Genomic DNA, 25,787 nt, shown 5'->3' with positions numbered 1-25,787 from the left:
ATACGAGTGGAGGCTGAAGATCAGAATAATGGCATTTTGGGTAGATCGGGCTAAAGGTCTTCTCTTGGTTGTTTGTCTGATTCTCACCCGACGTTTCCCAGGAGCTCGCTGGGCGATAGCTGCGTCTGTCTGTTCTGTACAAATCCTGTGTTATATCTGTACAAGATGTCTTCCAGCGAGAGGACAGGTCTCGGAGGGAAAGCAGCCCTTGTTTGATGACTTTAGCAGAGGCCTATTTAGGCAAACTCCTTTAATGCTGAGACTTGGTAATGCTGATGTGTTATTTATGGATAGATGAAATGAAGGTTTTTATCTCTGATATAAAGTCTGAGGATACAGACAGATAAGCTGAGTTTTGTGGTGACTGAAGACTGTTTCCCTCTTCCTCAGGATCACCGTTTGCCCGATCCAGCCTGAAGGGCGGGAAGAACGAGAGCTCCTCCTACCTCCGCCGCAAGGAGAAAATGTTCCGCTTCTTCATCCGCCGCATGGTGAAAGCGCAGAGCTTCTATTGGTTCGTTCTGTGTGTGGTGGCGCTGAATACGCTGTGTGTGGCCAGCGTCCATTACAACCAGCCAGCCTGGCTCACTAAGGCCTTGTGTGAGTATTACTGTCACCCCAGGCACCGCATACACTCTGTTCATATGCAAAACTCTCTATTATTACTAATACAATTACATCACATTATTAGTTTCAATTCTAAAGCTGGATATGCACTGAAGCTCTTCCCACTGTTCACATACAGCAGCCTCTGCCCCTGCCAAACACTCCAACTCCATCTTCATAGCCACTTCCTGCTCCACTCTGCCCTGCCAAACACTCCACCTTCATGGCCACTTCCTGCTCCACTCTGCCCTGCCAAACACTCCAACTCCATCTTCATAGCCACTTCCTGCTCCACTCTGCCCTGCCAAACACTCCACCTTCATGGCCACTTCCTGCTCCACTCTGCCCTGCCAAACACTCCAACTCCACCTTCATAGCCACTTCCTGCTCCGCCCTGCCCTGCCAAACACTCCATCTCCACCTTCATAGCCACTTCCTGCTCCACTCTGCCCTGCCAAACACTCCAACTCCACCTTCATAGCTACTTCCTGCTCCACTCTGCCCTGCCAAACACTCCAACTCCACCTTCATAGCTACTTCCTGCTCCGCTCTGCCCTGCCAAACACTCCAACTCCACCTTCATAGCTACTTCCTGCTCCGCTCTGCCCTGCCAAACGCTCCAACTCCACCTTCATAGCCACTTCCTGCTCCGCTCTGCCAAACACTCCAACTCCACCTTCATAGCCACTTCCTGCTCCGCTCTGCCCTGCCAAACACTCCAACTCAACCCTCATAGCCACTTCCTGCTCCGCTCTGCCCTGCCAAACACTCCAACTCCACCTTCATAGCCACTTCCTGCTCCACCCAGCCCTGCCAAACTCCAACTCCACCCTCATAGCCACTTCCTGCTCCGCCTAGCCGAACACTCCAACTCCACCTTCATAGCCACTTCCTGCTCCGCTCTGCCCTGCCAAACACTCCAACTCCACCTTCAGAGCCACTTCCTGCTCCGCTCTGCCCTGCCAAACACTCCAACTCCACCTTCATAGCCACTTCCTGCTCCGCTCTGCCAAACACTCCAACTCCACCTTCAGAGCCACTTCCTGCTCCGCTCTGCCCTGCCAAACACTCCAACTCCACCCTCATAGCCACTTCCTGCTCCACTCTGCCCCTGCCAAACACTCCAACTCCACCTTCAGAGCCACTTCCTGCTCCGCTCTGCCCTGCCAAACACTCCAACTCCACCTTCATAGCCACTTCCTGCTCCACTCTGCCCCTGCCAAACACTCCAACTCCACCTTCATAGCCACTTCCTGCTCCACTCTGCCCTGCCAAACACTCCAACTCCACCTTCATTGCCACTTCCTGCTCCGCTCTGCCAAACACTCCAACTCCACCTTCATTGCCACTTCCTGCTCCGCTCTGCCAAACACTCCAACTCCACCTTCATTGCCACTTCCTGCTCCGCTCTGCCAAACACTCCAACTCCACCTTCATAGCCACTTCCTGCTCCACTCTGCCCCTACAAAACACTCCAACTCCACCTTCATAGCCACTTTCTGCTCCGCTCTGCCCTGCCAAACACTCCAACTCCACCTTCATAGCCACTTCCTGCTCCGCCCTGCCCTTCCCAAACACTCCAACTCCACCTTCATAGCCACTTCCTGCTCCGCTCTGCCAAACACTCGAACTCCACCTTCATAGCCACTTCCTGCTCCGCTCTGCCCTGCCAAACACTCCAACTCCACCTTCATAGCCACTTCCTGCTCCACTCTGCCCTGCCAAACACTCGAACTCCACCTTCATAGCCACTTCCTGCTCCACCCAGCCCTGCCAAACTCCAACTCCACCCTCATAGCCACTTCCTGCTCCGCCTAGCCAAACACTCCAACTCCACCTTCATAGCCACTTCCTGCTCCACTCCGCCCTGCCAAACACTCCAACTCCACCTTCAGAGCCACTTCCTGCACCACTCTGCCCTGCCAAACACTCCAACTACACCTTCATAGCCACTTCCTGCTCCACTCTGCCCTGCCAAACACTCCAACTGCACCTTCATAGCCACTTCCTGCTCCACTCTGCCCTGCCAAACACTCCAACTCCACCTTCATAGCCACTTCCTGCTCCACTCTGCCCTGCCAAACACTCCAACTCAACCCTCATAGCCACTTCATGCTCCGCTCTGCCTTGCCAAACACTCCAACTCCACCTTCATAGCCACTTCCTGCTCCACTCTGCCAAACACTCCAACTCCACCTTCATAGTCACTTTCTGCTCCACTCTGCAAAACACTTCAACTCCACCTTCATAGCCACTTCCTGCTCCGCTCTGCCAAACACTCCAACTCCACCTTCATAGCCACTTCCTGCTCCACTCTGCCCTGCCAAACACTCCAACTCAACCCTCATAGCCACTTCCTGCTCCGCTCTGCCCCTGCCAAACACTCCAACTCCACCTTCATAGCCACTTCCTGCTCCGCTCTGCCCTGCCAAACACTCCAACTCCACCTTCGAGGTCCGTTAAAAATGGTGCCAGTTATCGTAGTTAAAAAACGACGCACCATAGAGAACCACTATCGCTAGTTATTTTTCGTTTTTGACAGCTAAAAAACGGCGCCGGCTTTAAAAATGAAATTTATCATTTATATTTGTATTGCTCCCAAACGATATTTTTCATTTTAACCCTTGCTTTGCTGCCGTTTGGAAAATATCTGCCCGCCGGCTTTAATGTTTAATAGCAAAGCCTCCTTAAAAGTTAAAAACACCAAATTTGCAGGGAATGTTAAGAAGAAAATTGTTAACAAGAGGAAAATTTTTTTTTCAAAAAGACCTTATAGTTTTTGAGAAAATCGATTTTAAATCTTCAAAGAGGAAAATGTATCTATTTAAATCGCGTACTGACATTTCCGCGGCGGAAACAATTCCCGCCGACTTTAGCAGTTACTAGCAAAGTCCCCTTAAATCCTAGCAACACAACATTTGCAGGATATGTTAAAAAGATACTGGGAAACAATATTTAAAAAAAAATTGAAAAATTGTATTTATTTTTTTTTTAAATTTAAATTTTTGGGTTATGTTCAGAGTGTGGGAAATTTTTTGAAAAAAATGACGTGGGGTCCCCCCTCCCGAGCCTCTGTAACCCCTTGTCCCCCATGCAGGCTATGATAGCCAGAATGCGGAGCCCCGGCCGTCTGGGGCTTCGCACCCTGAGCTATACCAGCCCGCATGGTCCATGGTATGGGGGGGGCTTCGGGGTGGAGGTGCGGCCAAGCCTTCCCCTCCCCCCCCCCCGGAGCCCTTGTCCAATCCATGGACAAGGGGCTCTTCCCCACATTCGGTGCCCCAGGAGAAGGTGGGGGCGACGACTCCCTGGGGGGAGGTTCATGGTGGCATCTGGGAGTCCCCTTTAAGAAGGGGAACCCAGATGCCTGCCCCCTCCCAGGAGAAATGAGTATAGGGGTGCAAAGTACCCCTTACCCATTTCCATAAAGGGTTAAATGAAATAAAAACGCAACAACGAGAAAAGTCCTTTAATGTTCTAAATTAACCAGAAATTCTTACCTGTACCTTTAAGAAAAAAATCCCACGCCAGTCAGGTCCCACGACAGTATCCTCTATCTTGCGATCTTCTGATACATGTTGATTGAAGATCTCCGCCGCCCCGACGCCACACACGCCGCCTCCGCCGAACTGCTCTGAGCTATACTAAGTATAGCTGAGAGTGCGTCTATTACAGACGCATTAGCGCTAGCTGCCGCTGCCCTCCCTGCCTCCCCCCACCTGTCACCCTCACCCATGCTGGCACCCATGGGTGCCAGCATGGGTGAGGGTGACAGGTGTGAGAGAGGCAGGGAGGGCAGCTGGAGCCAGCGGCAATGCATCTGTATATCTATATGCACTCTCAGCTATACTTTGTATAGCTGAGAACAAAAAGCATCTTTAAATTTTGGCTCCAAGGCTCCCCATTGGTTCCTTATCGACCAATGGGGATCCTCCTGATCCTCCTGATCCCCATTGGTCTGTTAAGGAACCAATGGGCACCATTGGAGCTAAAATTTAAAGATGCTTTTTGCTCTTAGCTATACTAAGTATAGCTAAGAGCAGTGAGTTCGGCGGAGGCGGCGTGTGTGGCGTCGGGGCGGCGGAGATCTTCAATCAACATGTAACTGAAGGTCGCAAGATGGAGGATACTGTCGAGGGACCTGATTGGCGTGGGATTTTTTTCTTAAAGGTACAGGTAAGTATTTCTGAAGATCGCAAGACAGAGGATACTGTCGTCGTGGGACATAACAAATTATAGCGCGGGACCTTTTCCGAGGATAATGGCGTGGGAATTTTTTCTTAAAGGTACAGGTAAGTATTTCTGAAGATCGCAAGATGGAGGATACTGTGGTGGGACCTAATTGGCTTGGGATTTTTTTCTTAAAGGTACAGGTAAGTATTTCCGGTTAATTTAGAACATTAAGGCAGGGGTCACACTTACCGGCTTTCGTACGCGTTTTCTGCACAGAAAAACTGACTTCAACTGAGAACTCATGTTAATCATTAAGCAAGGTCACACTTTAATGCAGATTTCGCATGCAGAAAAAAAACTGACATCTTGCGCAATTTGTCAGTTTTCTCTATAAATTACATTAGCTGCTGTAAGGCAGGGGTCACACTTGTCTTTCAGTTTTCTGCAAAGTGTAGAAAACTGAAAGACAAGTGTGACCCCTGCCTAAAGGACTTTTCTCGTTGTTGCGTTTTTATTTCATTTAACCCTTTATGGAAATGGGTAAGGGGTACTTTGCACCCCTATACTCATTTCTCCTGGGAGGGGGGCAGGCATCTGGGTTCCCCTCCTTAAAGGGGACTCCCAGATGCCACCATGAACCCCCCCCCCAGGGAGTCGTCGCCCCACCTCCTCCTGGGGCACCGGAGGTGGGGAAGAGCCCCTTGTCCATGGATTGGACAAGGGCTCGGGGGGGAGGGGAAGGCTTGGCCGCCCCTCCCCCCCGAAGCCCCCCCATACCATGGACCATGCGGGCTGGTATAGCTCAGGGTGCGAAGCCCCAGTCGGCCGGGGCTCCGCATTCTGGCTATCCCAGCCTGCATGGGGGACAAGGGGTTACAGAGGCTCGGGAGGGGGGACCCCACGTCATTTTTTTCAAAAAATTTCCCACACTCTGAACATAACCCAAAAATTTAAATAAAAAAATAAATACAATTTTTCAATTTTTTTTTAAAAAAATATTGTTTCCCAGTATCTTTTTAACATATCCTGCAAATTTTGTGTTGCTAGGATTTAAGGGGACTTTGCTATTAACTGCTAAAGTCGGCGGGAATTGTTTCCGCCGCGGAAATGTCAGTACGCGATTTAAATAGATACATTTTCCTCTTTGAAGATTTAAAATCGATTTTCTCAAAAACTATAAAGTCTTTTTGAAAAAAATTTTTTTCCTCTTGTTCACAATTTTCTTCTTAACATTCCCTGCAAATTTGGTGTTTCTGGCATTTAAAGGGGCTTTGCTATTAACCACTAAAGTCGGCAGGCGTTTAATTTTCCCACGGTCAGAAGAAGAATATTCAAAATCGATTTTCTCAAAAACTATAAGGTCTTTTTGAAAAAAAAATGTTTCCTCTTGTTCACAATTTTCTTCTTAACATTCCCTGCAAATTTGGTGTTTTTAACTTTTAAGGCGGCTTTTCTATTAAACATTAAAGCCGGCGGGCAGGTATTTTCCAAACGGCAGCAAAGCAGGGGTTAAAACAATAAATATCGTTCAGGCAGGACAAAAAAAAAAAAAGTTTTAAAACGATAAATTTCGTTCAAAACGTCTGCACTATTTTAACCTTTAAAACGATAAATATCGTTTTAAACATATATCGGGCAGAAGGGGGCACCATTATTTTGCCGGCGCCATTTTTCACTATAGCCACTTCCTGCAACACTCTGCCAAACACTGCAACTCCACCTTCATAGCCACTTCCTGCAACACTCTGCCAAACACTGCAACTCCACCTTCATAGCCACTTCCTGCTCCACTCTGCCAAACACTCCAACTCCACCTTCATAGCCACTTCCTGCTCCACTCTGCCCTGCCAAACACTCCAACTCCACCTTCATAGCCACTTCCTGCTCCGCTCTGCCCTGCCAAACACTCCAACTCAACCCTCATAGCCACTTCCTGCTCCGCTCTGCCCTGCCAAACACTCCAACTCCACCTTCATAGCCACTTCCTGCTCCACCCAGCCCTGCCAAACTCCAACTCCACCCTCATAGCCACTTCCTGCCCCGCCTAGCCGAACACTCCAACTCCACCTTCATAGCCACTTCCTGCTCCGCTCTGCCCTGCCAAACACTCCAACTCCACCTTCAGAGCCACTTCCTGCTCCGCTCTGCCCTGCCAAACACTCCAACTCCACCTTCATAGCCACTTCCTGCTCCGCTCTGCCAAACACTCCAACTCCACCTTCAGAGCCACTTCCTGCTCCGCTCTGCCCTGCCAAACACTCCAACTCCACCCTCATAGCCACTTCCTGCTCCACTCTGCCCCTGCCAAACACTCCAACTCCACCTTCAGAGCCACTTCCTGCTCCGCTCTGCCCTGCCAAACACTCCAACTCCACCTTCATAGCCACTTCCTGCTCCACTCTGCCCCTGCCAAACACTCCAACTCCACCTTCATAGCCACTTCCTGCTCCACTCTGCCCTGCCAAACACTCCAACTCCACCTTCATTGCCACTTCCTGCTCCGCTCTGCCAAACACTCCAACTCCACCTTCATTGCCACTTCCTGCTCCGCTCTGCCAAACACTCCAACTCCACCTTCATAGCCACTTCCTGCTCCACTCTGCCCCTACAAAACACTCCAACTCCACCTTCATAGCCACTTTCTGCTCCGCTCTGCCCTGCCAAACACTCCAACTCCACCTTCATAGCCACTTCCTGCTCCGCCCTGCCCTTCCCAAACACTCCAACTCCACCTTCATAGCCACTTCCTGCTCCGCTCTGCCAAACACTCGAACTCCACCTTCATAGCCACTTCCTGCTCCGCTCTGCCCTGCCAAACACTCCAACTCCACCTTCATAGCCACTTCCTGCTCCACTCTGCCCTGCCAAACACTCGAACTCCACCTTCATAGCCACTTCCTGCTCCACCCAGCCCTGCCAAACTCCAACTCCACCCTCATAGCCACTTCCTGCTCCGCCTAGCCAAACACTCCAACTCCACCTTCATAGCCACTTCCTGCTCCACTCCGCCCTGCCAAACACTCCAACTCCACCTTCAGAGCCACTTCCTGCACCACTCTGCCCTGCCAAACACTCCAACTACACCTTCATAGCCACTTCCTGCTCCACTCTGCCCTGCCAAACACTCCAACTGCACCTTCATAGCCACTTCCTGCTCCACTCTGCCCTGCCAAACACTCCAACTCCACCTTCATAGCCACTTCCTGCTCCACTCTGCCCTGCCAAACACTCCAACTCAACCCTCATAGCCACTTCATGCTCCGCTCTGCCTTGCCAAACACTCCAACTCCACCTTCATAGCCACTTCCTGCTCCACTCTGCCAAACACTCCAACTCCACCTTCATAGTCACTTTCTGCTCCACTCTGCAAAACACTTCAACTCCACCTTCATAGCCACTTCCTGCTCCGCTCTGCCAAACACTCCAACTCCACCTTCATAGCCACTTCCTGCTCCACTCTGCCCTGCCAAACACTCCAACTCAACCCTCATAGCCACTTCCTGCTCCGCTCTGCCCCTGCCAAACACTCCAACTCCACCTTCATAGCCACTTCCTGCTCCGCTCTGCCCTGCCAAACACTCCAACTCCACCTTCGAGGTCCGTTAAAAATGGTGCCAGTTATCGTAGTTAAAAAACGACGCACCATAGAGAACCACTATCGCTAGTTATTTTTCGTTTTTGACAGCTAAAAAACGGCGCCGGCTTTAAAAATGAAATTTATCATTTATATTTGTATTGCTCCCAAACGATATTTTTCATTTTAACCCTTGCTTTGCTGCCGTTTGGAAAATATCTGCCCGCCGGCTTTAATGTTTAATAGCAAAGCCTCCTTAAAAGTTAAAAACACCAAATTTGCAGGGAATGTTAAGAAGAAAATTGTTAACAAGAGGAAAATTTTTTTTTCAAAAAGACCTTATAGTTTTTGAGAAAATCGATTTTAAATCTTCAAAGAGGAAAATGTATCTATTTAAATCGCGTACTGACATTTCCGCGGCGGAAACAATTCCCGCCGACTTTAGCAGTTACTAGCAAAGTCCCCTTAAATCCTAGCAACACAACATTTGCAGGATATGTTAAAAAGATACTGGGAAACAATATTTAAAAAAAAATTGAAAAATTGTATTTATTTTTTTTTTAAATTTAAATTTTTGGGTTATGTTCAGAGTGTGGGAAATTTTTTGAAAAAAATGACGTGGGGTCCCCCCTCCCGAGCCTCTGTAACCCCTTGTCCCCCATGCAGGCTATGATAGCCAGAATGCGGAGCCCCGGCCGTCTGGGGCTTCGCACCCTGAGCTATACCAGCCCGCATGGTCCATGGTATGGGGGGGGCTTCGGGGTGGAGGTGCGGCCAAGCCTTCCCCTCCCCCCACCCCGGAGCCCTTGTCCAATCCATGGACAAGGGGCTCTTCCCCACATTCGGTGCCCCAGGAGAAGGTGGGGGCGACGACTCCCTGGGGGGAGGTTCATGGTGGCATCTGGGAGTCCCCTTTAAGAAGGGGAACCCAGATGCCTGCCCCCTCCCAGGAGAAATGAGTATAGGGGTGCAAAGTACCCCTTACCCATTTCCATAAAGGGTTAAATGAAATAAAAACGCAACAACGAGAAAAGTCCTTTAATGTTCTAAATTAACCAGAAATTCTTACCTGTACCTTTAAGAAAAAAATCCCACGCCAGTCAGGTCCCACGACAGTATCCTCTATCTTGCGATCTTCTGATACATGTTGATTGAAGATCTCCGCCGCCCCGACGCCACACACGCCGCCTCCGCCGAACTGCTCTGAGCTATACTAAGTATAGCTGAGAGTGCGTCTATTACAGACGCATTAGCGCTAGCTGCCGCTGCCCTCCCTGCCTCCCCCCACCTGTCACCCTCACCCATGCTGGCACCCATGGGTGCCAGCATGGGTGAGGGTGACAGGTGTGAGAGAGGCAGGGAGGGCAGCTGGAGCCAGCGGCAATGCATCTGTATATCTATATGCACTCTCAGCTATACTTTGTATAGCTGAGAACAAAAAGCATCTTTAAATTTTGGCTCCAAGGCTCCCCATTGGTTCCTTATCGACCAATGGGGATCCTCCTGATCCCCATTGGTCTGTTAAGGAACCAATGGGCACCATTGGAGCTAAAATTTAAAGATGCTTTTTGCTCTTAGCTATACTAAGTATAGCTAAGAGCAGTGAGTTCGGCGGAGGCGGCGTGTGTGGCGTCGGGGCGGCGGAGATCTTCAATCAACATGTAACTGAAGGTCGCAAGATGGAGGATACTGTCGAGGGACCTGATTGGCGTGGGATTTTTTTCTTAAAGGTACAGGTAAGTATTTCTGAAGATCGCAAGACAGAGGATACTGTCGTCGTGGGACATAACAAATTATAGCGCGGGACCTTTTCCGAGGATAATGGCGTGGGAATTTTTTCTTAAAGGTACAGGTAAGTATTTCTGAAGATCGCAAGATGGAGGATACTGTGGTGGGACCTAATTGGCTTGGGATTTTTTTCTTAAAGGTACAGGTAAGTATTTCCGGTTAATTTAGAACATTAAGGCAGGGGTCACACTTACCGGCTTTCGTACGCGTTTTCTGCACAGAAAAACTGACTTCAACTGAGAACTCATGTTAATCATTAAGCAAGGTCACACTTTAATGCAGATTTCGCATGCAGAAAAAAAACTGACATCTTGCGCAATTTGTCAGTTTTCTCTATAAATTACATTAGCTGCTGTAAGGCAGGGGTCACACTTGTCTTTCAGTTTTCTGCAAAGTGTAGAAAACTGAAAGACAAGTGTGACCCCTGCCTAAAGGACTTTTCTCGTTGTTGCGTTTTTATTTCATTTAACCCTTTATGGAAATGGGTAAGGGGTACTTTGCACCCCTATACTCATTTCTCCTGGGAGGGGGGCAGGCATCTGGGTTCCCCTCCTTAAAGGGGACTCCCAGATGCCACCATGAACCCCCCCCCCAGGGAGTCGTCGCCCCACCTCCTCCTGGGGCACCGGAGGTGGGGAAGAGCCCCTTGTCCATGGATTGGACAAGGGCTCGGGGGGGAGGGGAAGGCTTGGCCGCCCCTCCCCCCCGAAGCCCCCCCATACCATGGACCATGCGGGCTGGTATAGCTCAGGGTGCGAAGCCCCAGTCGGCCGGGGCTCCGCATTCTGGCTATCCCAGCCTGCATGGGGGACAAGGGGTTACAGAGGCTCGGGAGGGGGGACCCCACGTCATTTTTTTCAAAAAATTTCCCACACTCTGAACATAACCCAAAAATTTAAATAAAAAAATAAATACAATTTTTCAATTTTTTTTAAAAAAATATTGTTTCCCAGTATCTTTTTAACATATCCTGCAAATTTTGTGTTGCTAGGATTTAAGGGGACTTTGCTATTAACTGCTAAAGTCGGCGGGAATTGTTTCCGCCGCGGAAATGTCAGTACGCGATTTAAATAGATACATTTTCCTCTTTGAAGATTTAAAATCGATTTTCTCAAAAACTATAAAGTCTTTTTGAAAAAAAAATTTTTCCTCTTGTTCACAATTTTCTTCTTAACATTCCCTGCAAATTTGGTGTTTCTGGCATTTAAAGGGGCTTTGCTATTAACCACTAAAGTCGGCAGGCGTTTAATTTTCCCACGGTCAGAAGAAGAATATTCAAAATCGATTTTCTCAAAAACTATAAGGTCTTTTTGAAAAAAAAATGTTTCCTCTTGTTCACAATTTTCTTCTTAACATTCCCTGCAAATTTGGTGTTTTTAACTTTTAAGGGGGCTTTTCTATTAAACATTAAAGCCGGCGGGCAGGTATTTTCCAAACGGCAGCAAAGCAGGGGTTAAAACAATAAATATCGTTCAGGCAGGACAAAAAAAAAAAAAGTTTTAAAACGATAAATTTCGTTCAAAACGTCTGCACTATTTTAACCTTTAAAACGATAAATATCGTTTTAAACATATATCGGGCAGAAGGGGGCACCATTATTTTGCCGGCGCCATTTTTCACTATAGCCACTTCCTGCAACACTCTGCCAAACACTGCAACTCCACCTTCATAGCCACTTCCTGCAACACTCTGCCAAACACTGCAACTCCACCTTCATAGCCACTTCCTGCTCCACTCTGCCAAACACTCCAACTCCACCTTCATAGCCACTTCCTGCTCCACTCTGCCCTGCCAAACACTCCAACTCCAACTTCATAGCCACTTCCTGCTCCGCTCTGCCCTGCCAAACACTCCAACTTCCCCATCATAGCCACTTCCTGCTCCGCTCTGCCAAACACTCCAACTCCACCTTCATAGCCACTTCCTGCTCCACTCTGCCAAACACTCCAACTCCACCTTCATAGCCACTTCCTGCACCGCTCTGCCCTGCCAAACACTCCAACTCCACCTTTATAGCCTAGTGGAGACACTAGGGGAGGAGCCTGGCCTTATGATCTTACACTCTAGAGGATAGTGGGGTGGAGACACATTTCAGGGAGGAGCCTGGCCTTGTGATTTTACAATCCAGCGGGTAGTGGGGTGGAGACATTAGAGGGAGGAGCCTGGCCTTATGATCTTACAATCTAGAGGGTAGTGGGGTGGAGACACATTTCAGGGAGGAGCCTGTCTTTGTGAGCTTACAATCTAGAGGGTAGTGGGGTGGAGACATTAGAGGGAGGGGCCTGGCCTTATGATCTTACAATCTATAGGGTAGTGGGGTGGAGACATTAGAGGGAGAAGCCTGGCCTTATGATCTTACAATCTAGAGGGTAGTGGGGTGGAGACATTAGAGGGAGGAGCCTGGCCTTGCCAGCTTACAATCTAGAGGGTAGTGGGGTGGAGACATTAAAGGGAGGAGCCTGGCCTTATGATCTTACAATCTAGAGGGTAGTGGGGTGGAGACATTAGAGGGAGGAGCCTGACCTTATGATCTTAAAATCTAGAGGGTAGTGGGGTGGAGACATTAGAGGGAGGAGCCTGCCCTTATGATCTTACAATCTAGAGGGTAGTGGGGTGAAGACATTAGAGGGAGGAGCCTGGCCTTGTGATCTTACACTCTAGAGGGTAGTGGGGTGGAGACATTAGAGGGAGGAGCCTGGACTTATGATCTTACAATCTAGCTGGTAGTGGGGTGGAGGCATTAGAGGGAGGAGCCTGACCTTATGATCTTACAATCTAGAGGGTAGTGGGGTGGAGACATTAGAGGGAGGAGCCTGACCTTATGATCTTACAATCTAGAGGGTAGTGGGGTGGAGACATTAGAGGGAGGAGCCTGGACTTATGATCTTACAATCTAGCTGGTAGTGGGGTGGAGGCATTAGAGGGAGGAGCCTGACCTTATGATCTTACAATCTAGAGGGTAGTGGGGTGGAGACATTAGAGGGAGGAGCCTGACCTTATGATCTTACAATCTAGCTGGTAGTGGGGTGGAGGCATTAGAGGGAGGAGCCTGACCTTATGATCTTACAATCTAGAGGGTAGTGGGGTGGAGACATTAGAGGCAGAGACACAGGGGTTAGCGGATGTGGCAGTTAGCCTCCAATACTACCTATAGCAAATTATATTCCATCTGCCAGTGCCACCACTGTAGCTCCCTAAACTGGTTCCTTACATATCTTGTTCTTCTTTAGATACAAAACTTGTCAATAAAGCAAAAAACTGCAGCTCCAAAAATGCAAAGTCTTCTTTGACTAAAGTTAAAATGTTTTTTAGTGCTAGGCCTACAAAAAAATAAACATAAAAAGAAAAAAAAAATCACAGCACCTCCCCCGTGGCAGAGAAGGAGTGCTTCATGTTTGTATTTTTCTTCCATTTATTTATTAAGATTAGCATTGAATTCATTTTTCATTTATTGTTAACTCATATAGATATTTGAAAAGGCTTTTATTTAATCCGTTGTCTTTTTTTGTTTTTTGTTTTAACTAACGCATTTTAGATTTTTTTAACTAACGCATTTTAGATTTTTTATTTTTAGGAGTATTGTAGTTGTAACATTTTCATTTGATTTAATTAATGGATTTACCAGTCCTTTTAAAAACAGATATTGTTAAGTGTTTTTTTCCCCTAACTTTTACTTCCTTTTGCTGATCTTTATTAGTATAGTGACCCATTTCACTTTTGTTTTATTAAAGCGGAATATAACCCTGAATTTCAACTTTGCTCTAAAACATTATTTACAGCATATTATATGCAACCAGCATTTTTTTTTTTTTTTTACTAGACCAGCATTGGAAGGGTTACACACGGAGCTTTAAAGTTCGTGGAGAGAACTGCAGACGCATCCGAAGTTTAGATAGATACATTTAAAGGAATACTGTAGGGGGGTCGGGGGAAAATGAGTTCAACTTACCCGGGGCTTCTAATTGTCCCCCGCAGACATCCTGTGCCCGCGCAGCCACTCCCCAATGCTCCGGCCCCGCCTCCCGTTCACTTCTGGAATTTCAGACTTTAAAGTCTGAAAACCACTGCGCCTGCGTTGCCATGTCCTCGAACCCGCTGATGTCACCAGGAGCGTACTACGCAGGCCTAGTATGGTCTGTGCCTGCGCAGTACGCTCCTGGTGACATCAGCGGGAGCGAGGACACAGCAATGCAGGCACAGTGGTTTTCAGACTTTAAAGTCTGAAATTCTAGAAGTGAACCGGAGGCGGGGCCGGAGCATCGGTGAGTGGCTGCGTGGGCACAGGATGTCTGCGGGGGACCGTTAGAAGCCCCGGGTAAGTTCAACTCATTTTCCCCTGACCCCCCTACAGTATCCCTTTAAGCAAAACAAAATGTAACAAGTGAGGAATGTTACACACTCTTTGGCTGTCCTCCAACTCCTGCACAGTCAGAGAGAGTGAGTCACATTCCACACTTGTTACATTTTGTTTTGCTTAAATGTATCTATCTAAACTTCGGCTGCCAGCAGCATGTCTTTCCATGAACTTTAAAGCTCTGTGTGTAACCCTTCCAATGCTGGTCTAGTAAAAAAAAAAATGCTGGTTGCATATAATATGCTGTAAATAATGTTTTAGAGCAAAGTTGAAATGCAGGGTTATAGTCCGCTTTAACTTTTTTTTTAATCATTCATTTTTTAATCAATAATTCATTTTGATTAATCATTTTAATAATTTTTCCTTTTTTATGTATGTTAATGCCGCTCTTTTTAAAATACTCACGGTAAAGTCTTTTGGGCTTTTTGGGGTCCTTTTCTGAATTTTTGCGAATGACGGTCTTGAGCTGACACCTGGCGTCGCTGGCTGGGCAGGTGCTTTGCCGCGTGAGCAGCTGACGTCCCGAGAGGCACCATGTCATGTAAATTCTTTATCAGAGACAGTCCCCTAACAAGCATTTTCTATTTATGGCTCTGAGATTTAACCTAGTTTGGTTGTAGCAGTATATGTATATGCATTGTGTGGGATAAAATATATGGAATGTGCTAGAAATAAGTGCCGGGTTCTCCAGGTTGTTGTTATGTAACTGCACACATCTCTCTTGCGCCAGGAAATGGCCATATTGTCCACCCAATCCTCACAGGAGTAATCTTCCACCACTTGACTTCCATGCAGCCTTCTGCCGTCGTTTGCTCCGGATCTTTCTGAACCTGTGTAAGAGGTTTCTCTCACTTGTTTTCCAGATTTTGCAGAGTTTGTTTTCCTGGGGCTCTTCCTGACAGAAATGACCCTGAAGATGTACGGCCTGGGACCCCGAAACTACTTCCACTCTTCCTTCAACTGTTTTGATTTTGGGGTGAGTTCCTTCTGAATATCAGGAAATTAACCAGGATTATTGGCCTCAATGCAGAATAAGTAGCCATGTTGGTTAAGCAGCTTTCCTGTTGGATAGTTACATAATTGCAGCACATTGGTTCACAGCCCATTATTAAAGCATTATAAAAATACAAAAGAGCTGTGAAATTGTACATTCTTGCTGACAGTGACAGCAGAAGTTCAGCACCCTGGAGACCATTATCACATAAGGAGTGGCACCGCTCTGTGATCAAATGTTTTTACACATGAGAAATCTATTACAGGTATATGTAATTATTAATAATATGGAGTAACATCAGACAATAGTAAAAGTTATGGAAAGTTTCCAAGAGCTTTCTACCTCTGCTTCCCTCTACCACTTTATAAACCCATCAGAGCACGTTTGAGATAAAGTGAATAAATATATAACCTGTGCGCTAACCTTTCAATATTTTCCTCCCTCTACCTCACTTTACCCTCCATATTTAATTGACACGAGTTGCAAATGGTAAAAATTCACGGCCTGTGATGTAGTATCTCATGATGACAATGTAAGAGCTGAAATCTGATCTTCACAGTGTTTGCTAACTATTGCTTTGTGAAGAAGGGGAGAAGATCTGTTGACTTCAGTGACTAGCGGTGTTATCTTCAAACAAGAAGATACACTTTTTCTTATCATCATCAATATGAATCTCATTGTATCGTTCATAAGTCAGTCAGAAGATGTAACTATGGCTTTGTTGTTCTCCCAGGTGATTGTGGGAAGTATATTCGAGGTCATTTGGGCAGCGGTGAAGCCTGGAACCTCGTTTGGGATCAGTGTCCTCCGAGCTCTGCGTCTTCTCCGAATATTTAAGGTCACAAAGTAAGTTCCCATCCTGTCATATGATAGAGGCTGACCACACCTATTCTTGTTAGTCTGAATTTATCCATTTGGGATACATGGATCTTATTTACCTCTTGTGGTCCATAGATGTCATCCTGTGGTCCATAGATGTCTAAGATGTTGATGCTTTTCCTTGGTGCTTGCAGGTACTGGAACTCTTTGAGGAACTTGGTGGTGTCTCTTCTGAACTCCATGAAGTCCATCGTTAGTTTGTTGTTTCTTCTCTTTCTCTTCATCGTGGTCTTCGCTCTTTTGGGGATGCAGCTTTTTGGAGGACAGTAAGTGTCATTTGGGACCGTCAGGAATGTGTTCCCATGACCAGGATTAATCTGTTCTTTGGCAGGTGGTCAGATTGTTGATTTCAGCACCCTCCACCACCAAATCCCAACTGCAGCTATACCTTCTTGTGCTTGAGTTTTTATACACCTTATAGTGTCAACATTCCCGTTTATGTTTTGTTTACATCTGTCTTCTTCTTTTTTCCCCCCAGGTTTTACTTTGAAGAGGAAACAAGAAACACAAATTTTGATACCTTTCCTACGGCTATCTTAACGGTTTTCCAGGTGGGTCTGATGACATTTTGGTGCTTTTTCTTGGGTTTGAGCTAATTCGATGGTCTTTAGCATTCCATTATGTGCGGAACTTTTTGTAGTTTTTTTGTAGTTTGCTGAAAGTTCTGCAAATGTTTTCAAGGCAACCCGATGGGCCATTGATCTACCGCCACTGGCTATAATTATCTATTGCCACCTGATGCGGCAAAACAATTGATCCCTCGCTGATCAGAATATGAACATAGAGGGATTGATTCTGGCAAAGCTAAGAGAAGAGCAGGCAAATTTGGGCGGCCGCAATGAGTAGCCGCAGTTCGCATAGTGGGTGGCCCTGGCACCCACTGTTTGTACTATTGCGGGAGGCCACATTTGTCTCGGGGGTTAAAGTGAACCCAAGCCGAACCTAAAGAGAGGGAATGTAACGATTGTGGAACTTTCCCCGTGATCAGCGCACAACGCGTGCGCTGACACGGCGGAAATCCTCCACAAGCGTATAATTTGCAGGAACCCAGCAAAAGGTGCTATGCACCTGTAGAGGGAAATTCCTGTCGGCAGATGGCGCTGGGGAGTGCAGAGGAACCAATCCTCTGTACCTCCACAAATGCCAGACAGGAATTGTACGAAACGCAGAACGCAATCGCAAGAGAGGTGATTGCGAATGAGAATGAGCAAAGGGACAGGTTGTATGTGTGTGTGCCAATCCAGTCGCCACCCCGCAACCGCATACACACAACAGCAGATATGAAATAGGAACGCGATCGCAAGAGGTGTGATCGCCAGACAAGACACAAGGCAGATCAGAATAGAATACGAGGGTAGCAAAGGCACAGCAAATAATACAATGAGGAGATACGGAAAATAACAAATGCTAGCTAACCGCGAACACCGCACTCATTCGCAACAGTGCACGCGGTTATGCGCGGTCTCCACGTGATAAGCACAATAGAGACAAGCACGCCTAACTAACCATTAACAGACAAACATGAAACAGAGGACGCGAGCGCTTGCTTAACGGTTACCTCACCGAGCCTCCAGCAAGCGTAGCAGACAGACACACGAAAACAGGGACAAGCGAGAGATAGGATCCACAGCACTAGCGAAAAGTGGCCAGCGTGATCCAAGTACAGAGTAGCAGAACAGAAGGATCCCCAGCGCCAGCGAAAAGTGGCTAGCGCGATCCCAGAAAACAGAACAGAAGGATCCCCAGCGCTAGCGAAAAGTAGCTAGTGCGATCCCAGGAGACAGAACAGAAGGATCCCCAGCGCTAGCAAAAAGTAGCTAGTGCGATCCCAGGAGACAGAACAGAAGAGATAGCTGGTAGCAACCGCTGCACCAGCTATACTCCAAGAACAGAGATCAGAACCATTTCCTGTCAACCACCATAGGGACAGGACAATGGCAAACAGGCAAGACAAGACAGAACAGGCAATACAGATAATACAATCCTAACAGCACTAGGGAAATCTGCCTAGCGCAGATTTAGGAATTACTCTAAGCTGATGTTCAAACAGAGAGCAAGGCTGACACCCCACCAGGAGTGTTACATAGGACGAAATCCTTATGAACAGCGAAGCATTGTGGGAAAGACATAGTACTTATAGTACACGCCTCCAATGAATGTGGCCAGGCAATTTGCATGACAACGTATGCAAATTCCTCTGCAAGCACAAGCTGCAAAACTGACAGAAGCTCTTCTTTCCAGAGTCCTGCAGCATGCAAATCAAAACAATGGTCAAAAGGCTGGCTGCCTGCACAGGCAGCTGAGCAAATCATCACAGGGAAGCTTCAGGATCCTATTGAGGCCTCTCTATTCCTTGGTCCCACGTTGCTGAGAGGCTAGGGATAGGTTAGGTGTCCACAGGGTGAAGGTTAATCGCCCATAAGGGGGGGGGGGGGGGAGGTTAGGTGTCCACAGGGTGAAGGTTAATCGCCCATAAGGGGGGGAGGTTAAGGCAAGGCAGGTCATCTCGGTGCACAGCCGCATAGCGCATGATATGGGCACTGCTATAGCTACCCGTGTATGTTTAATTTGGGTGCTGATAATAGCCAGACCCCGACTTGCGTGTATGTCCCCCCCCCAAGTTGGTACGACTCAGAGGGGAAATGGTATTTTACACCACTGGGAATTTCAGCAGTAGCAGAGTTAGCCTTTATTCAGCTCACCCTGCGCCCAACAGACCGGCGACATTACAATACGTACGCCCTCTGGAGGGGATTAAGGTCAGGCACCACCAGGGGAGTTCTCTGGGAGTAGGATAAATTCGACAATATTCTACTACCACTCTTCCCTGCTCCCTTTAAACCAATTTTTTCCCGGTTATCCCCTAACCCAGCTTGCAACGCTTTTGCACGCATTGATTCTTACCAAACACAGGGCATCGATATCCGTAAATTCCAGCAGGAAATGCATTGTTTGGTGCAGTGCTTTGCTTTGGCCCATCTGCACCTGATTGACGGATATTTTCCGTCCTGTCCAATCGATAGTCTTCATCTATTTTAGGCCAAAATAGCTAAAAAGATAATTGTTGAGGCAATAGATTTCTGGCAGATTCGATATGTGTATGGCTAGCTTTGCTCTCAGTAGGATTGGGTAAATATTTGGACAAGCGGTTAGTGGCAGCCTAACCATGGATTCCATAGAAAGGACTTTGCTTCGCCTGTTGTAGTGTAAGTATGAGGGCCCAGGGCCCATGAGATGGAAATCATTCTGAACTGATTTTGAATTATGCAAATGTATGTATCTTGAACAAGGACTGATCGAGTTCTGCCATGGTGGAAGCTGATTGGTCCATTCTCAAGATGCGTACATTTGCATAATCCTGCTTCAGCTCTTAATTATTTGCATATAGCTGATGATCTGTAGTGATCACGTCCTGTGTTGTCTCTTCCTTCAATTCACCTTCCTCCTCTCTTCTCACTCGCAGATCCTGACGGGAGAGGATTGGAACAACGTTATGTACTTTGGGATTGAGTCACAAGGGGGCGTCAGTAAAGGAATGTATTCTTGCATTTACTTCATCATCCTCACCTTGTTTGGAAACTGTATCCTTTCACGTTATAAGATGGTGCAAGCCAAACATTACCGCAAAAAACACCACAGCTAAATAAACATGTGTGACCAACCCTTTTCCCCATGGCAGTTAAGAACATGCAGCTTGGTCATGGACACGCCCCCTTCCTGCACATCGGAATTTCAAGAGAATCTGTAATCTGAATAAGTTAATTCTATGTTCTCCCTATTGATGCTGGCTCCTGTATAATGCAGTCCAGCATGTTGCCCCGCCTCCTCACAGACTGAGCCCCGCCCACACAGGGGCTGATGGGAAGATAACTCTTTAGGTGCCCATACATCTATTGACTTGGCCCCCAATCGGCCATCCGATTTGATAATTATTATTGAATCAGATGGAAATCGGTGCCGCCAAGTGCATGCCCAATCGATGCTGTGACCAATTTCGGGCTGGGAATGTTGATCGGACATGCTGCAAGATTTTGGGCTGTCGTGGTCGATCGGGTGCTTGGCGATGATGGCGAGCGATAACGGGATGAGCGACAAACGTGATGAAACCCCCGATGCTGCCCCCTCCCGTGCAGTATATATTGCCTGTCAGTGTTCCCCGCTGGCTCCGCCCATACACGCACCCCACAGGGTTGCCGGCATCACATGCACCCACAGTACTCCTGCAACCACGTGGGGTGCGCGGAGCCAGCAGCGGACATGGGCCAGTAGTGTGTCGTGCACCAGGAAAGACATTGGGCATGGGGGGGGGGGGGTGCGTGTATGGGCGGAGCCAGCAGTGGACACGAGCAAGTAGTGTGTCGTGCACCAGGAAAGACATTGGGCATGGGGGGGTGCGTGTATGGGCGGAGCCAGCAGTGGACACGGGCCAGTAGTGTGTCGTGCACCAGGAAAGACATTGGGCATGGGGGGGTGCGTGTATGGGCGGAGCCAGCAGCGGACACGGGCCAGTAGTGTGTCGTGCACCAGGAAAGACATTGGGCATGGGGGGGGGGGGGGGGGGTGCGTGTATGGGCGGAGCCAGCAGCGGACATGAGCAAGTAGTGTGTTTTGCACTAGGAAATGATGCTGATTCTGGATCGATTTCAGCGTGAAATTGGTTGGGAATCAGTCTGCTGTGTATGGGCAGCCGACAGATCTATCTCTCTAATCAGATTGGATCAAAGAGAGATTTGCCTCTTGGTCGATCTGCCCATCATCACTGGGTGTATGGCCTCCTGTATACCGAATGTAAAAATCTCACATTATTATTATTATTATAATGGATACGCAGAAACATGTCATTCATTGTTTTTTTACAGAATAAGTTGGAATTATGATCAGAATAACTCTTTTGCTCCAGCAGAGAAGCCACGCCATTACATCTTATACGCTAAAAACCCCCCACAGGGCTAATATGTTTAGGCTCCTCCCACACCTTAAACCGTCGATGGCAGAATCGCACTGCAAAGTTCCTGGAAGGTTGCACCGCATACAGCACACACTGCTGGGAGTTCTGCTTCATCTGTAACTACATACAGTACAGTGACTGCATGCCTCACTGACGTGGCACACGCTGTACTGATATGCCCCGCCTCCTCACAGACTGAGCCCCTCCCACACAGGGGGTGATTGGAAGATAAAACTTATAGCAGCTGTTTGTACATGGTAGACACACACGTTGTACTGATATCGCCCTGCATGCCCCGCCTCCTCACAGACTGAGCCCCTCCCACACAGGGGGGGATGGGAAGATAACACTTATAGCAGCTGTATGTACATGGTAGACGCACATGTACTGATATCGCCCTGCATGCCCCGCCTCCTCACAGACTGAGCCCCTCCCACACAGGGGGGGATGGGAAGATAACACTTATAGCAGCTGTATGTACATGGTAGACGCACATGTACTGATATCGCCCTGCATGCCCCGCCTCCTCACAGATTGAGCCCCTCCCACACAGGGGGTGATGGGAAGATACCGCTTATAGCAGCTGTATGTACATGGTAGACGCACATGTACTGATATCGCCCTGCATGCCCCGCCTCCTCACAGATTGAGCCCCTCCCACACAGGGGGTGATGGGAAGATACCGCTTATAGCAGCTTTATGTACATGGTAGACGCACATGTACTGATATCGCCCTGCATGCCCCGCCTCCTCACAGATTGAGCCCCTCCCACACAGGGGGTGATGGGAAGATACCGCTTATAGCAGCTTTATGTACATGGTAGACGCACACGTTGTTCTGATATTGTCCTGCATGCCCCGCCTCCTCATCTCTGAGTTATTCCATCCTCAGCTCCTGAACCAGACACTCTCCTGAATGTATTCTTGGCCATCGCTGTGGACAATCTGGCCAATGCACAAGAGCTCACTAAGGTATGAGGGTGGTCTGACGCCAGTGTGTGTACAGCTACAACCAAACTCCAATTCAGGCCACTATTCTATCTCTGTATGATAGTGCAGGAATCATACTTTTAATTAACCACTTTAGTCTATCTGGGCGACTATAGTCATCCAGGGAGACACTGCTCAAGTCTAACTGGATGCTTTATAGCGGGTGAACCGCCGCTCGTACCCGCTGGCATTTCTGTGTCGGCGATTAGGGAAGGGAACCAAGGGGGGATGTTCATTCATAATAATGTAATGAGAGGAAAGTGTAAAAAATAGAGTTAAACACTTCCTGATAAACCAGAGTAGTGTTTCTAGCGCCATCTAGTGGTGAAAAGTTAAATTACACACACCACACATTTTTAATAAATAAAAGATTACAATTAATCTTTTCCAAACCCCCCTCCCCTCCCCCACACCTCAGTTACCAAACAATCACATTACAATTAAAAAAACTGTTAAAAATGTATATAAATAGTTGTCTTAGGGACTCAGCTTTTTTTTTTTAAATATCTATGTCATGAAGGTATATTACTGTTATTTCAGAACATGATGGCTTGCAATTGACAGGACACAGAAAAAACCCAAAACAGATAAAATACACCTTCACCTCCAAATATTACATTGCTGCCATACATTGTACTAGGAACGTGATGTAAATGTTGTGATAGTTGAGACTAGCGGGCAAATCAAATCAGCGGGTTTTATTTATAGTAGCGTTGCTTATTTTACAACTATAGGGGAATAGAATTGGAGAAATAGTGTTGTTTTTCTTTTCTTTTTCTTATTTTTGCCTATGAAATGCATAGAAAATAAAGTAAAGTTACTAAAAACAAGTAAGTCTAAAAAAAAAAAAAAAAAAAAGCCTAACTTGTGGCGAAAAAAACAAGATTTTTTTTATTATTATTATTTTTGTAGCCTTTTGTAGCTTAAATGTGATTTTGTAATATTACAACACTGGGTCTCGGGGGGTTAAGATTCAATGTAAGCTCTATATATTTATTGTGTGAGGAAAGTGTGGAGAGGAGATCATGTGACCACACATGATTTATCACACGGGAGATCATGTGACCACACACACTTAAGCATAGTGAGGAGATCATGTGACCACACATGATTTATCACACAGGGGAGATCATGTGACCACACATGATTTATCACACAGGGGAGGTCATGTGACCACACATGGTTTTCATGTAGAAATGGTTGTAATGTAACCCCCCTGTGTATAAGGGGGGGGGGGGGGCTCAGTGGGGCGGAGCCTTCTTTGTGGTTTTGCGGTTCAGCTTCTGTATGACTAGCCTGTGTGTTGTGTGCTCCACAGGACGAGGAGGAGATGGAAGAGGCCACCAATCAGAAACTGGCACTGCAGAAGGCTAAAGAGGTGGCAGAAGTCAGTCCCATGTCAGCGGCCAACATCTCAATCACAGCGTAAGTCATCAGTGCCCTATGGTTTATATTCCCCTAGATCTGCGGACACCATCCACCTTGTACAATAATCAGGAGTACAGACCTCAATCACACAGAGGCCCTCATACAATCATCAGGCGTACAGACCTCAATCACACAGAGGCCCTCATACAGTCATCAGGAGTACAGACCTCAATCACACAGAGGCCCCCATACAATCACCAGGAGTACAATCCTCAATCACACAGAGGTCCTCATACAATCACCAGGAGTACAGACCTCAATCACACAGAGGCCCTCATACAGTCATCAGGAGTACAGAACTCAATCACACAGAGGCCCTCATACAATCATCAGGAGTACAGACCTCAATCACACAGAGGCCCTCATACAGTCATCAGGAGTACAGAACTCAATCACACAGAGGCCCTCATACAATCATCAGGAGTACAGACCTCAATCACACAGAGGCCCTCATACAGTCATCAGGAGTACAGACCTCAATCACACAGAGGCCCTTGTGCAGTCATTAGGAGTACAGACCTCAATCACGTAGAAATCCCTGATTCCTCCCAACCTTTCACCTTGCGCAATCATCAGGAGTGCAGACCACAATCACACAGAGGCCCTCATACAGTCATCAGGAGTACAGACCTCAATCACACACAGGCCCTCATACAATCATCAGGAGTACAGACCTCAATCACACATAGGCCCTCATACAGTCATCAGGAGTACAGACCTCAATCGCACAGAGACCCTCATACAATCATCAGGAGTACAGACCTCAATCACACAGAGGCCCTCATACAATCATCAGGAGTACAGACCTCAATCACACAGAGGCCCTCATACAATCATCAGGAGTACAGACCTCAATCACACAGAGGCCCTCATACAATCATCAGGAGTACAGACCTCAATCACACAGAGGCCCTCATACAATCATCAGGAGTACAGACCTCAATCACACAGAGGCCCTCATACAATCATCAGGAGTACAGACCTCAATCACACAGAAATCCCTGACTCCTCCCCACCATTACCCTTGTTCAGTAATCAGAAGTATAGACCTCAGTCACACAGAGGCCCTCATACAATCATCAGGAGTACAGACCTCAATCACACAGAGGCCCTTGTGCAGTCATTAGGAGTACAGACCTCAATCACGTAGAAATCTCTGATTCCTCCCAACCTTTCACCTTGTGCAATCATCAGGAGTGCAGACCACAATCACACAGAGGCCCTCATACAATCATCAGGAGTACAGACCTCAATCACACAGAGGCCCTCATACAATCACCAGGAGTACAGACCTCAATCACACAGAGGCCCTCATACAATCATCAGGAGTACAGACCTCAATCACACAGAGGCCCTCATACAATCATCAGGAGTACAGACCTCAATCACGTAGAGGCCCTCATACAATCACCAGGAGTACAGACCTCAATCATACAGAGGCCCTCATACAATCATCAGGAGTACAGACCTCAATCACACAGAGGCCCTCATACAATCATCAGGAGTACAGACCTCAATCACACAGAGGCCCTCATACAATCATCAGGAGTACAGACCTCAATCACACAGAGGCCCTCATACAGTCATCAGGAGTACAGAACTCAATCACACAGAGGCCCTCATACAATCATCAGGGGTACAGACCTCAATCACACAGAAATTCCTGACTCCTTCCCACCATTCACCTTGTTCAGTAATCAGGAGTATAGACCTCAGTCACACAGAGGCCCTCATACAATCATCAGGAGTACAGACCTCAATCACACAGAGGCCCTCATACAATCATCAGGAGTACAGACCTCAATCACACAGAGGCCCTCATACAATCACCAGGAGTACAGACCTCAATCACACAGAGGCCCTCATACAATCATCAGGAGTACAGACCTCAATCACACAGAGGCCTTCATACAATCATCAGGAGTACAGACCTCAATCACACAGAGGCCCTCATACAATCATCAGGAGTACAGACCTCAATCACACAGAGGCCCTTATACAATCATCAGGAGTACAGACCTCAATCACACAGAGGCCCTCATACAATCATCAG

At 47.5% G+C, this 25,787-nt stretch overlaps 1 protein-coding gene across 12 annotated transcripts in view; it reads left to right on the top strand.

Moving 5' to 3' along the window:
- CACNA1B (calcium voltage-gated channel subunit alpha1 B) overlaps positions 1–25,787 on the top strand; it is a 505,489-nt gene that overhangs the window by 318,463 nt on the left and 161,239 nt on the right. For all 12 annotated transcript variants that reach the window (XM_068249170.1, XM_068249175.1, XM_068249173.1 and 9 more), the window contains exons 11-18: positions 391–600; positions 15,359–15,471; positions 16,223–16,335; positions 16,503–16,634; positions 16,847–16,919; positions 19,832–19,949; positions 22,221–22,288; positions 23,625–23,731. In XM_068249170.1, coding sequence (XP_068105271.1) covers positions 391–600; positions 15,359–15,471; positions 16,223–16,335; positions 16,503–16,634; positions 16,847–16,919; positions 19,832–19,949; positions 22,221–22,288; positions 23,625–23,731 — 934 coding nt within the window. The remainder of the gene's footprint in view (positions 1–390; positions 601–15,358; positions 15,472–16,222; positions 16,336–16,502; positions 16,635–16,846; positions 16,920–19,831; positions 19,950–22,220; positions 22,289–23,624; positions 23,732–25,787) is intronic.

Source organism: Hyperolius riggenbachi, chromosome 8, assembly GCF_040937935.1.
Source record: "Hyperolius riggenbachi isolate aHypRig1 chromosome 8, aHypRig1.pri, whole genome shotgun sequence".
In the NCBI taxonomy this organism is placed as follows: Eukaryota; Metazoa; Chordata; class Amphibia; order Anura; family Hyperoliidae; genus Hyperolius; species Hyperolius riggenbachi.
The sequence above is the reverse complement of the archived record's forward strand: the minus strand, read 5'-3'. Positions and strand labels throughout refer to the sequence as shown.